Below are 12,506 nucleotides of genomic sequence, written 5' to 3' on the forward strand. Positions count from 1 at the left end.
TTCAAGTACTTTTTGAGATAACTGTGCCTCACGCAGTCCCCAAAGTGTTGATCTGGGTCCCCTCTAGAGGAACACCTTGTGCTCACCTAGTTTTCAAATTGCTAGGGCTCTTGCCCTCGAACACTGAAGTGCATCCTCCTGGGGTGGGTCACCCAAGGAGGAGGTTTCTAGCTTGTTGATACGAGTTCTCTCCATTGTTCCCAATACATGTGGTGCATTAATAAGGTGGCCATGGTGATGCCTACGTGTGGCTCTTGCCCGATGGTACATGCCCTTGATCAACCATGTTTCATGGCTAATATTTGGAAGGAATAAACCCCCCCCCCCCCCCCCCCCCCCCCCCCCCCCCCCCCCCCCCCCCCCCCCCGGGGACCCTTAGGTGTGTTGTTATTGAAAAAAAAAAAAACCATGCCTCATTAAGGTCTCCGATGACCATACACAGACTGGATGACAATGAGAAGGGTTTTGTCATGCCTCTTTGTACAGCTCAGCCTGAAGTAGTGCTTTAATGCTTTGCAGAAACACATCAATGTTCCATATCTGGAAGAAAGAACCATCAATTAAACCCATGAGCCATTTTCAGCTTTTATAGATACAGAGACCACAATGAGTAACTGACCTTCATAAAGCATACTTGTGTCTTGCATTTGTCCAATGTTTTGTAGATCTATTATGCTTGCTCCAAGAAGAATTTGTATGCATCTGTCTCTTCCTACAAAGGAGGAAGACCTTTGTTCCAGAATGCTCGATTACCTATGGACAACTGGAGCGTCACTTTTGGAAAACATAAGCGCACACAACACAATTAGGAACAAGCACACATAACTACAAGGTCAAGAATGCAACCACATACTAACCAAGCTAATTAAGTGTACAAAACACTATTTGAAACACAAAACAAAGTTCTCATGATTTGATTAGGACTTGAGAATAAGCAAGAATGACTAGTACTCTAATCAAGAATTGATCAAAACTAATCTACTCCATAAACATCGAAGGAAAGTAAAATTTAAGAAAACATTGAAGCAACAGATGCACCAAGCCAAGCAGATCTTTCTTACGAGTAATACCTATAGGTGACATGGGAGGCGTTTACAATGCATTCTTAGAGACTGGGGCAAGACACTCAAACAGCATCCCACACTCCATACCTTCACACATGGGCGCCTCTAATGGTCTCGGTCCTAGTTTCCCTTTTTCTCTTTGCATACAGCCAGGCAACTTGTATGGTTACTGTTGCCCTTTCTCTCCAGTAAGGTGATTCATACCTGCAAATGCAGAAGCAACGAGCTAACATATAAGCTGAAGTCTGAATTGGCTCTGCAATTTGTTTGAATGTAGACCTTCTGAAAGTACCTTAATGCTCCTTGCACCTTCGAATTTCGTAAGAAATGGCTATACAACCTTGTTACCTCCCTTAAATCCCCAGCACTGAGAGAGAATGCTTCCACTGTGCCTAAGCATGTGACGGTGGTATTTGATGTGGCATGTGGTCCCATCACAGGTCTATGACGAGCTCGTCTTGCGCCTGTTTGAGTTCATGAATTGCAAAAGGGAAATCCACAAGAGCTTAATCAGGAAGTTTTAAGAAAAACAAACACTACTCCCATGACAGGAAAAGACTTTTGAATGCACTTAGGTGCAAAACTCAAAGCTTTATCAAAAGCTTCCTTCACCTCGGCATCAGAATTTTCTGAGATGATGTATGGTCCATCATTTTCCATGTATCATTGATATCCATCATACAAAGAAAAAAGGCAAAATTCTTTCATTGGACGTATGAGATTCTGGTTTCCGCAAATCCACATTCATAAAAACCAGTCATACAGGTTTCTTAGGATGGATGGAATAAGAGCGCAAAGCCTGAAATGTCTACCACAGCAGTACCCAGCCACAAAGCCAACATTTTAGCACTCTGTAATTGCATACTGAGCTTAACCCTTTCTAGACTTAAATTGGGTCTAAGTTTTGGAGAAAGGCCCAAGACTGTCTCTTCCTCTTTCCAAAGTGGAAAGTGAGAAAAAAGCAAGAAAAAATGTGCACACACAGACTTTCATTGACTCACCTGGATTCTGAGCCTCACTTTCAAGGCACCAGGTTAGTAGCTCCTCTCCACAGAACCCGTTCTGAAGAGGCCGGACAGTACCATTCTCATCTCTCCGTTGCAAGTTTCCTTTGATAAAGAAATGCATTTTCTCAATTGGGTAGTTTTTCCTTAGTACTACACTGCCGTTGATGTAAAGGCTTTGACGAAGCCGTTGACAAATAGCATCCAAAACTTGATCTTCCATAAAAGTGAAGAGTCGAACCTGGGAAAGGACAAATTAGTCAGATAAGACATCAAGTACCCTAGAAGAAAAAGATAATCTCAAATGGCTGGACAACCTTTAGAAAGCTCACAATCCTTTCAAGAGAGGTCAATGTCTGTAGGACTATGCAGATTTACTGTACATATCATCTCATAAGCGCATTCACTACATAAATTTCTCTCTATAAAGTTACAATATGGCTAGATATGATTTATACGCAGTAACAAAACTAAAATCTCCACAAACTGCTGATTATATTACCAAGAAACCCTCTTTGCTGAGAAGTAAAAGAAAGATGCATTAAAAACACCTCAAATGTGATCAGGCCTGAAAAAACTAAAATCTCCACAAACTGCTGATTATATTACCAAGAACCCCTCTTTGCTTAGAAGTAAACGAAAGATGCATTAAAAACACCTCAAATGTGATCAGGCCCACTGACCAAATACAACCTCAGCAAATTGCCAGATCTGATAACCACCGCCACTTATTAAAGGTTAAAAAAGAGCCCTAAAATAAAACCTCATAAGTGCTTTCTGCTTGAGTTCATTGATGGAATACAGCCTCAGCAAACTGCTGAATATTAAAAATTGACCAGGCCAAAAGCCATATGCCATACCTTATTACAATGTTCCTCTAGCCAGAGGATGACTGCAAATGACAATATGCCTTTTTTGCAGTTAAAGAGGCCCAAAAGCAGTTGACCAAAAGGTATCATAGAGCACAAGCATATCAATGGCTCCACCCACAAGGCATCTCTGGAGCTCTTGTCTGAGTCGACCTCTCTAATGTAGGAACTAAGGTCCACCTAACCCCTGCACAGGCCATGAGACTATCCTCATGAGGTCAGTGAGAAAGCCGATGCTGCCATCGCAGCCAATCTCGCAATCTTCGAGGCAGGCTTGGATTGGGAGTGATCCGCCTCCAAGCGACCTCGAGACAGCCGTGTCTTGAGTGTTTGTCAGACCCATACCCAAGCAGGGTGTACAATCCATGGAGCTACCTCCTTTGTCCAAGAGTCCTCATGAATATATACTCTGAATGTCTGCAAAAAAGTGTAAACAATGTTTCTACATCCTGCTGTATCAGGTGGTGTCACAACGAGCTTGGCCAATGGCCACAGAATCTGTATCAAGTCTGTTACCCCGAAGTGTCCCGTGTGGTGAGAGAACTCGAGGGCCTGAACATGGAAGCCAGTCCAGCACTGTATGCATAGTCCACTGGGTTTGATCCCTGCACCAACCGCGGTGTGAAGGGCCCCTGCCCCTCTGGCTGCTAGAAACAGTACATGGACTCTGAAGCAAGCAGTCTCAACGTCGGGAGAAGAGTCGCCGAGAAAACGTGTAAAGTCGTAATCGAAGAAGTCCTAACGGCGATAGATGTCAAAATTGGTCATCCCACGAGGGACTGTCGCAAAGGACGACGGATGCATCAACGGGGGCGTCCACAGGTATGGTTGCTCCTCTCGCGCCAAGCGGCCCGTGGCAAAATCATTGCCAAGAGACCGCCGAGCTGCCAAGAAATAAACAATCCCCTAGGCCAACAGTAGGATATGGGAGGGAACAGGCGACGAACAAAGCGGGAGGAGAAGCCAGATCACTATAGAAATCTACTTCTTACAGGTGCAAAAGTACAGATATGCTTATTGCAAAGGGTGTATCTCTGTAAAGTGGAACCGATGGATTTAAATGTAGAAAACACAATGGAAAAAGTGTGATTGACCATATGCTACTGTCGGAAGCCATCATGTGTAGCATAAAGAGTTTTATTCTTGGCCAATGGAGGCCGGAATCTGCTAATCGGACGTTAAGTATTGACCTTACATATAGAGAAACAACTAAGCAGGAAATTTGAGCCAAAGTGAAGAAAAGTTGGCTCTTTGAATAGGTTACAAATAACCACCAATGTCTATTGAAATGGTTGAGCAAAAGTTATGGATGACAAAGCTCCAATATCATGCACCATTGGAAACTAAGTGGGAAGCTTTCAAGTAAGTTATTTGTTCTTGTGTTGAACAATGCTATGTCATAAAGCGATTCAAAGGTGTCAACAAAGGTAGATCACACAAGAGGTGGTTTGATAAAGAGTGTCAAGATGCTCGAAAGTCTTTTATAAAGCTACATAACTAAGGACAAAGAAAATTATCAAAGCCATTTGCATGCATACAAGGCACTAATTAAAAGGGGAGAAGAAAATGAAAAGTCACTCGGCAATTTTTTCACATCCAAGAAAAGGTACCTGCATGTGGAAGATTTTGGAGAATCCTAAAGGACAAGCAAGTTTAAGTTTTTTGGTAACTTAAGTCTTATGGATATATACATGTATTGTAGGCTACTATATGAGCAACCAAACACGAGAAAGATGCCATGTTATGGTCCACTCCCATGTATGCCCTCTTCCTCAATATTGGAGATGTATGCAACGAGCTTGAAAAGTTGGACACACGCAAATCAAGAGATCTTCAAGATATCAAGCCAACAATGATTAAATGGACGGGAGAGGCATTATATTGTTGGATGTGTGATATGTTCAACCTTGCACTTCAACATGGTATGCTTTGTGATTGGAGCACTAATTGGCTCAAGCCTTCTTTGCATAAAGGAGGGGATTTATAGAATGTAAATAACTACCAGATTCTAATGATTGGGTCTCTTAAGGAAAAATTATTTGGGTGGATACATAATGGAGATAAGATTGAGTGAAAGGGTTGAAAAGAATGGCAAGCATGCAAAAGGACGAGCGGGTTTCTATCAACGTCATAGCACCATTCATCATCTTGTCACTCTTCGTGCTCTCATGGAGGAAAGTCAGTTGAAAGGTAAGCAATTGTATTGTTACTTTGTGAATTTTAAGAAAGCCTTTGATATGATTCCATGTAACAATGTGTGGAGAAGAATGGTAGAACTCCAAGTACCAAATGAGTTTATGCTTGCCGTTTCTCACATCCATGATAAAGTGATATATCAATTGTGCATGGAAAGAGAAATTTCAGAATTTTTTACAACCACTATTGGGGTTAAACAAGGATGTTCATTGTCATCAGCTCTCTTTGGGCTATTTATTGATCAATTGGAACAAGAGATACTTGAGTTTATTGTTTATGCAAAAAGAAGGAATTCAAGAGGTTACAATTTGCAATGCGATAATCATGCTTTTGTTGTATGCACATGATGTAGTGCTTCTCGCACATACTTTCGAGGATGCAGAAAAGCTTATGGTTGTCCTTGTGAACTTTTGCTAGCATAGTGGGCTAATTGTGCATGAATCCAAACCAACCATGAGGAGAAGCTGTGCATTGTGTACAACAACAAGACAATTAAAGCGGTTGAGAGCTTTAAGTACCTTGGCCTTGAGATTCCGGCCAATCACTAGTGGCATAAATGTGCTATGCATTGTAGGGAAGTTGGTGGATATCAAATGTTGGGTTCTCAAGAAGTACCTTTTTGACACTTCCGTGACACCGGTTCTGTAAGGATTAAACACATGCCTTCACTCCATCTCTTAGCCATGTGGGAACTAGCCCTAGAACACTCTCAAACATCTCATGAGAGCCTACATAAGAAGGCACCCTCCACAAGCTCTACACATCACTTTTAGTTTACAAGCTTTGCTTATGCACTAGTTATTTTGTTCATTTCAATGGTGTAAGTCCTCCTCTTGCATAGGCATTTTATTTCTCTCTCATCTCTCCTCATTTTGTGTCTACAACATGAATGCTACATATGTGTATCCACCCTAAAAACCCAACAATTGGTATCAGAGTATTAAAGACCCTCATAGGCTCACTAGCACACACTAGCATTCACTTTTAGGTGGTTTTCTCACACTCACTCTAAAACGTTTTTGGAAGAGCTAAAAGAGGAGAAAGTCAAGCCTCACAAGTGGACAAGTGGCCTTGAAATGTGGAAAGTGCTCTTCACTTGATTCTTGCTCATTCAACCACCTACTTTCTCTCTCCTCTAGGAGCTTCTCCTTCTTCCCACCAAGCTTTCATGGAAAGCTTCAGCTCTCCATCAGCCCCAAGCTTGATCTCAATGCTCCTTACTCTCACTTGCTTCATTCTTGCAAGACTAGGCTTCTACTAGCTCCTATCTTCGTCTATCTTATTCTCTACTTCACAAATAAGTTCTCGAAGCTTCCATGGCTGTGTTTTCTTCAAAAACAGTCCATCTACTTGCTCTAATCAGCCCCATTTCATGCTCCTTCGATGCCTAAAGCTCCGTACATTAATAGTACAAGACTAGCTAACTAGTCACTAGCTACTAGTCACATTTTCATGAGTTTTAAGCTTCATTAATTCTCTGTTTTCATATCAGAGAATTAAAAGTGGAAAACAGGCCCTTAAATCTAATTTTTATGCTCTATTAAGCACTCTTAAGGATTGGGCAACACTCTACGACACTTGCCGACAAAGACTACATCAATCGGGAGCGTCTACATCACTAGTTCGAGGCCGATTCTACTTCAACAAAGGGGGAAAAAGACGCTTCAACTCTACTTTGAAGTGGAAATACATTGCCGCACTTGGTAACCCAAAACAAGCATTTTGTAACTCTATATGCTACATTTTACTTGCTTCATTTGTATGCTATTGTAACGGGCCAAGACACCATAAAGAGAGTCTCTTGATAGGACCGCTCTTGCCATTGCATATTCACCTACCATCATACACTATGGGTAATGATACTCTATCTATCTTTAATGGGGTAGGATTCCACGCTTGGCAAGTTAAGGTAAAGGGATATCTAATGAAGAAAGGGTTATGGAGCATAATCACATCTAATATTGATTAAGAGAACCCACCTTCACGTGCACAACAACGTGAACTTCAAATTAAAGATGAAAAAGCATTGGGCATTCTTCTCACAAGTGTAGCAGATGAGATAGTTCACTATTTAGACCAATCCACTACCGCTAAGCATGCATGGGAGATACTTGAGAGGAATTTTGGAGCAAAATCAAAACACTCTAAGATTTCTCTTAAAATGCAACTCTATAGCTTAGTTATGCAAGAGGGTGAAAGCTTATCTAGCTTAGTCAACAGACTTAAAAGCATTTGCACGCAACTAAGTTACATAGAATGCAACATTGAAGAAGAAGACAAAATTGCCGTAGTACTAAGTCTCTTCCATTGCAATATGATAATATCGTGACGGTCTTAAAAGAGAAGGAGCCAATTCCTTCACTTGAGAGCATTGTCAACTCTTTACAAGAACAAGAGAAGAAACACACACATAAAGAAGAGAACACCTCACAAGCTTTGTATGTTTCATCTTCTTCGAAAAAGAACTTCAAAGCACGTAAGCATTGTGGAAAGACAAATCATATGTCTTTCAATTGCTACAAAATCAAGAAGTGTGTGAAGTGTGGTAAAGTGGGGCATGCGCCTCAATTTTGTATCCACTATGGGTTCAACACCGACACTACCTCCGACATTCAACGAGGTAAAAGGTCTTCCAACAAGGTTCACTATATGCATAGTGATGATGATGACGACGGAGATGACGACAACGAGGATGCCGAGAGCATCAACTTCATCCATTCAGCCATCTCTTCTCCTTCCTCTAGTTTTTCTAATAAAAAGCATGTGGGAGGGTAACGCCAAATATGGCTCAAAATCCAAATCCAATTATGAGTATGATGATATTTACTAAATGTTCATTTTCAGCCCATTATCTTTAGTTACCCACTCCTTAAGGTGTATCCTAAGGGTGATGATGCTTTGTATCTCTTTGAGCACCGTTTTTATGTTGTATCAATGTAGGGCATAATGTTGTATCCATATGAAAACCATTATGTATCACATTAGACCCAAAAATGATGTATCCAAATGTATGAACCTTCTACATACCTTTGTGCAACCTTAGGAGTTCCAAGCATGAGTTTAAGGGGGAGTTTGTAAGGATTAAACACATGCCTTCACTCCATCTCTTAGCCATGTGGGAACTAGCCCTAGAACACTCTAGAACATCTCATGAGAGCCTACATAAGAAGGCACTCTCCACAAGCTCTACACATCACTTGTAGTTTACAAGCTTTGCTTATGCACTAGTTATTTTGTTCATTTCAATGGTGTAAGTTCTCCTCTTGCATAGGCATTTTATTTCTCTCTCATCTCTCCTCATTTTGTGTCTACAACTACATGTGTGTATCCACCCTAAAAACCCAACAAGTTCTTCTTTATGGAGTTGAAGTGTGGGATGGGAGCATCTCAAAGTCTACTTCAAAAGAGTTTGAGAACATCCAAAAGCACTTTCTTACAAATTTTCTCCCAAGTTAAGACACAAACACCATATATGTTCTTACTTCTGGAGCCGGAATCTCTTCCAATTGAGGTTTTGGGCATGAAGAGCTTTGTGGGGTACATCATAAAGATGCATCAAAACCCCTCACATCGACTTCCTACAATTGCATGGGAAGCAATCAAAAAACAGTTCAAAAGATGCTTAAAAGTAAGATCTTGAGCACAGCTTGGATGCATGACATAAAGAGGAGGTTTGGGAGATGGGATGCGTTACACTTGCTACATGTTGCCTCAATAAACTCCCAAGTGAATGAAGCTTTTCTACAATGCCAGTGTGTTACAGCTTGGGAGGGGTCACGCTTCATTCATTACACCACCCATATTGCCGCCAACTACAAAACCATGCCCGAAAAGAGGAAACTGTGCTCGCCCTATTATGCTTGAGCCTATCCCTTTGTTGGCGACATGCACTATCGCAGCCATTCGGCTTAGCTCCCACTCCCTTCAATGCAAGATGGGGAGTTGGGCACTAGAGAAGAGTTCCATCGACTATGCGCATTTATGCTCACTGCAAGTTCGAGCATCTAAGTACCACACATACTAGAGTGCTCAACTTTTGCTCACATCAGAACTTGCTTCCCTCACATTTTCAGCCATGACCTAGACCTATATACTTTCCTTTCCCACCCTCAATGTGGGCTCTTCATTGCGACTCTCATCACCATGATCCTTGAGCATCAAGAGTCACTTATCAGCCCCAAACGTAGTACATTACATATACCTTTGGTCCCATAGGTCATATTTGACATCCGAGGACCATAATAAATCTATGTTTCTCCCATGCACGCGCGCGCGCACACACACACACACACACACTTTAGACTATTTCAATCAGTAACAAGATAAGCACAAGGTTTTATGTTCAATAAATGGCAATACTTCAGATACCTTTTTTATTAATTCCAAACAGAGGGCCTTGCGTATTTCCTTTTCTATATCCTCAGGCAAGCTCTTAAGAAGCTCTTCTTCATTCACACCTTTATTGGCAGCCCACTTGAATCTTTCCACTTGTCGTACCTTCCTGTGGTAAAGAGCTATTGTTAAAGAGTGAAACAAATGAAAAAATTCAAGCACAAACAAAAGCATCACAAACAGGAACAAAAGCTTTCTTTAAGGATTCTTCTCTTTCATGATAAATTATGTGTTTCACAACAGTCAAAAGAGATCTACACTTTTCTAATTAAGATCTCTGCCTCTATCTCCATGTTGTCAAAATTCAGATCACTAGACACTACAAAGCCTGTAGGTATACAGCCATGGTCTAGCCGTTCCCCCTCACGAGCAGAACTTTGTGGAAGTATAGAGAAAATATGAGAATTAATGACTATCCTGTGACAGACTTCACAGAAAAGACACGTCCTCATACATGGAGTCAATGGGAAGTGAACAATGCAAGGCATCAAAATCACGCAGAGAGTCATTTGAAGAAATGTGAACAAAATTTCGCACAGAATTAGACTAGCCACTACTTATACAAGCGAGCTAAAACCTGATTCTTTGTCAGTGTTGTGCAACAGATCACGTTAAAAAAGGCAGGGTAAACTTGAGCTCTGAAGTCTCTTTAAAATTGGAGTGGTCTATTACAACAGTGGGAATGGTGAACTAGTGATATCTACAGCCTTATTTGGAGGCTTTTGTGGCACACTCTTAATAAAAATTGCCTGAGAGGATGTAACAAGGAGGCTCTACTCCTTGTCATCATCCCACCACACCAACCAGTGGTCTCGATAATATGGTTGCCGCATGCTGATGAAAATAAGACCTGTTGGGGCCTAAACCCAGTTGCACTGTGGCAATTCATGAAGCCTACCAAGCACTGTTATTGCCCATAAACAAAGGCGAGCGAGCGAGAGAGAGAGAGAGAGAGAGAGAGAGAGAGAGAGAGAGAGAGAGAGAGAGAGAGAGAGAGAGGGGGGGGGGGGGGGGGGGGGGGACCTCCACGTGGACCCTGGATGCAATGGATTGATTTTCCATTGAGACGAACGGCTCTCCACCTCAAGCAACCACTGTACTCTTATCTACGGTGGTCGCTTGAGGTTTACTGAGCCCCTCTCCTCTTATGTCACATTTCTGCTTCCGGAGGTGCTGCCTATCATCCATCAACGTGAAGCCCGCCAGGACCGCTGTCTTTGCCCCGAAAAGGTTTCTTGTGTGACTTCGCCTCCCACACCAACCATCCTCCTCCTGGTGCTGCAGACTCCCTGACAGTTGTTCGAGCGTTTCTCCCTCTGTTGGTCTAGTTGCTTCGTCGGTGCCCTACTTGTCTCAGGTTTGTTTTCTTTTTTCTTCTTTTTGTTTCTTTCTTTTCTCTTCTTTCCTTGTTTCTTGGTTGTTCTTTATTGTATCTTTCAGTGTGTGTGCGCGCGCGTGAGCGCGTGTGAGTGGGAAGATGCTCACTCTGTGTGCACGCGCGTGTGTGTGTGAGAGTGGTCGTGGCTTCTAGGATTGTTGCCACCTTTCTATTCTGCTTCAATAAGACCTGCTTTTGCGTGAAATACACAGTCCTGCAAGCCCCATTGTAACGACCTTCATCAAAGCAGAAGCTTTCTGCCGTTGTGTCAGCGATATTGTTCCCCTACATGAACCTGCAACCTACGTGCAGCCAGCATGTGTGGCCAATAGCTCAACGTGGAGACAGCCTGTGCGTTCAACTACGTGTCTGCAGTTTGGCCTTCTCGCCCACCTGAGTTCTGTGGAGATGTACATATTTCTGAGGTCTCTGTAAATAGATAAATTGTCAAAATACCAAAAAAAGTCTTTTGCTTTAGTTTTCGGCTGTGGTCCGGTTGATGCATGTCAGAGTTCCCGTGTGTCTTCAAGCGTCGTAAAGCCATGGAAAGTGTTTCGGAGAGTGCTTCTGAAATCAAAAGTTGCCTGTATGAAGACTTCGAAGAGGCCGAAAAGCCTGGAATGGTCAAGCACCTGCCCTTGAGGTGCGAATTCCAGTACAAGACCTATGGATCCGGTAGCGCAATATGCCATGAATGCGGTCATCTTGTTTTTCCCTGGCAAAATGCCCGTTGTGCAGGATGTCGGACAGTGGGTTGATTTCCTGCTTAAACGCCAAGCTGTCCGAGGCGTTTATTTTGGTGCTCGGCGTTTCTATGAGGTGCTACTGGCAGATACTGGGGCTAGAAACCTCCTGCTGGAGAAGTCTCCCCTCTTTTTTGGCACGCAGATGACTCATGTTTTGCCTTGGGCACTTACGAAGGACTATCAAAGTCTTATTCGTCACAAATGTCCTGTGTGGGTGAAAATTGTTGATTTTCCTCGCACGTGGAGGCATTTTCTTCTTTGTTGGCTGCTCAACTTGGTAAGGTGATTTGCCCTCCGAAATTGGACGCGAACACTAACAGGTTTTGCAATCTGTGGGATACGGATAAGCATACCCCGGATGGAATTATGGTGAATTCAGGGGATCCTTGGGTGGGCAAGCGCCCTTTTAAACTCCAATGGGGCAAATTTACTAACTCCTGTTTTCGATGTGGTAAATTCGGTCACATGTAATCTAAATGTCATGAACCTGTTTTGCAGCCCCCTCTTTCGGCTGTTCCTTCCTCTAACCCTGCCCCTATAGGCAAATCTGTTGGTGAAGCTAAATCGAATGGAGTCCCTGCTATGAAGGTGACTTCCAATGCAGATAAGGGGAAAAACAAAAATCTGCCGGCTGCGGATGTTGGGAATGTAAATGCAGGGAAGGGGAAAAATGTTGCGTCAACTGATGTTGGCTCTTGGGTGATACCTAAAAAGACAGTGAAAATTCGTACTCCACCTTTGTCCCGTAATTATGTTCCTCTCGTTAACGCCAATAAGAATGTATCATTTAAGCAGCTTCCTTGCAATGATAATCGCACGTTGATTGACACCCGGGAAAAAGCGATGCACTTTTATAA

At 42.5% G+C, this 12,506-nt stretch overlaps 1 protein-coding gene across 1 annotated transcript in view; it reads right to left on the reverse strand.

Annotated features, from left to right (window-relative positions):
- Positions 1 to 390: 390 nt before the first annotated feature.
- Positions 391 to 12,506, reverse strand: part of LOC147461523 (putative cyclic nucleotide-gated ion channel 20, chloroplastic) — a 192,183-nt gene continuing 180,067 nt past the window's right edge. Inside the window, exons 9-14 of the mRNA XM_086509051.1 lie at positions 9,502 to 9,634; positions 2,066 to 2,309; positions 1,357 to 1,528; positions 1,152 to 1,268; positions 620 to 753; positions 391 to 540 (exon numbers count right to left, since the gene is read on the reverse strand). Of these exons, the coding sequence (XP_086365177.1) occupies positions 1,154 to 1,268; positions 1,357 to 1,528; positions 2,066 to 2,309; positions 9,502 to 9,634 (664 nt within the window). The 3' untranslated portion in view covers positions 391 to 540; positions 620 to 753; positions 1,152 to 1,153. The remainder of the gene's footprint in view (positions 541 to 619; positions 754 to 1,151; positions 1,269 to 1,356; positions 1,529 to 2,065; positions 2,310 to 9,501; positions 9,635 to 12,506) is intronic.

Source organism: Adiantum capillus-veneris, chromosome 3 (assembly GCF_014529385.1).
Source record: "Adiantum capillus-veneris isolate H3 chromosome 3, ASM1452938v2, whole genome shotgun sequence".
NCBI lineage: Eukaryota > Viridiplantae > Streptophyta > Polypodiopsida > Polypodiales > Pteridaceae > Adiantum > Adiantum capillus-veneris.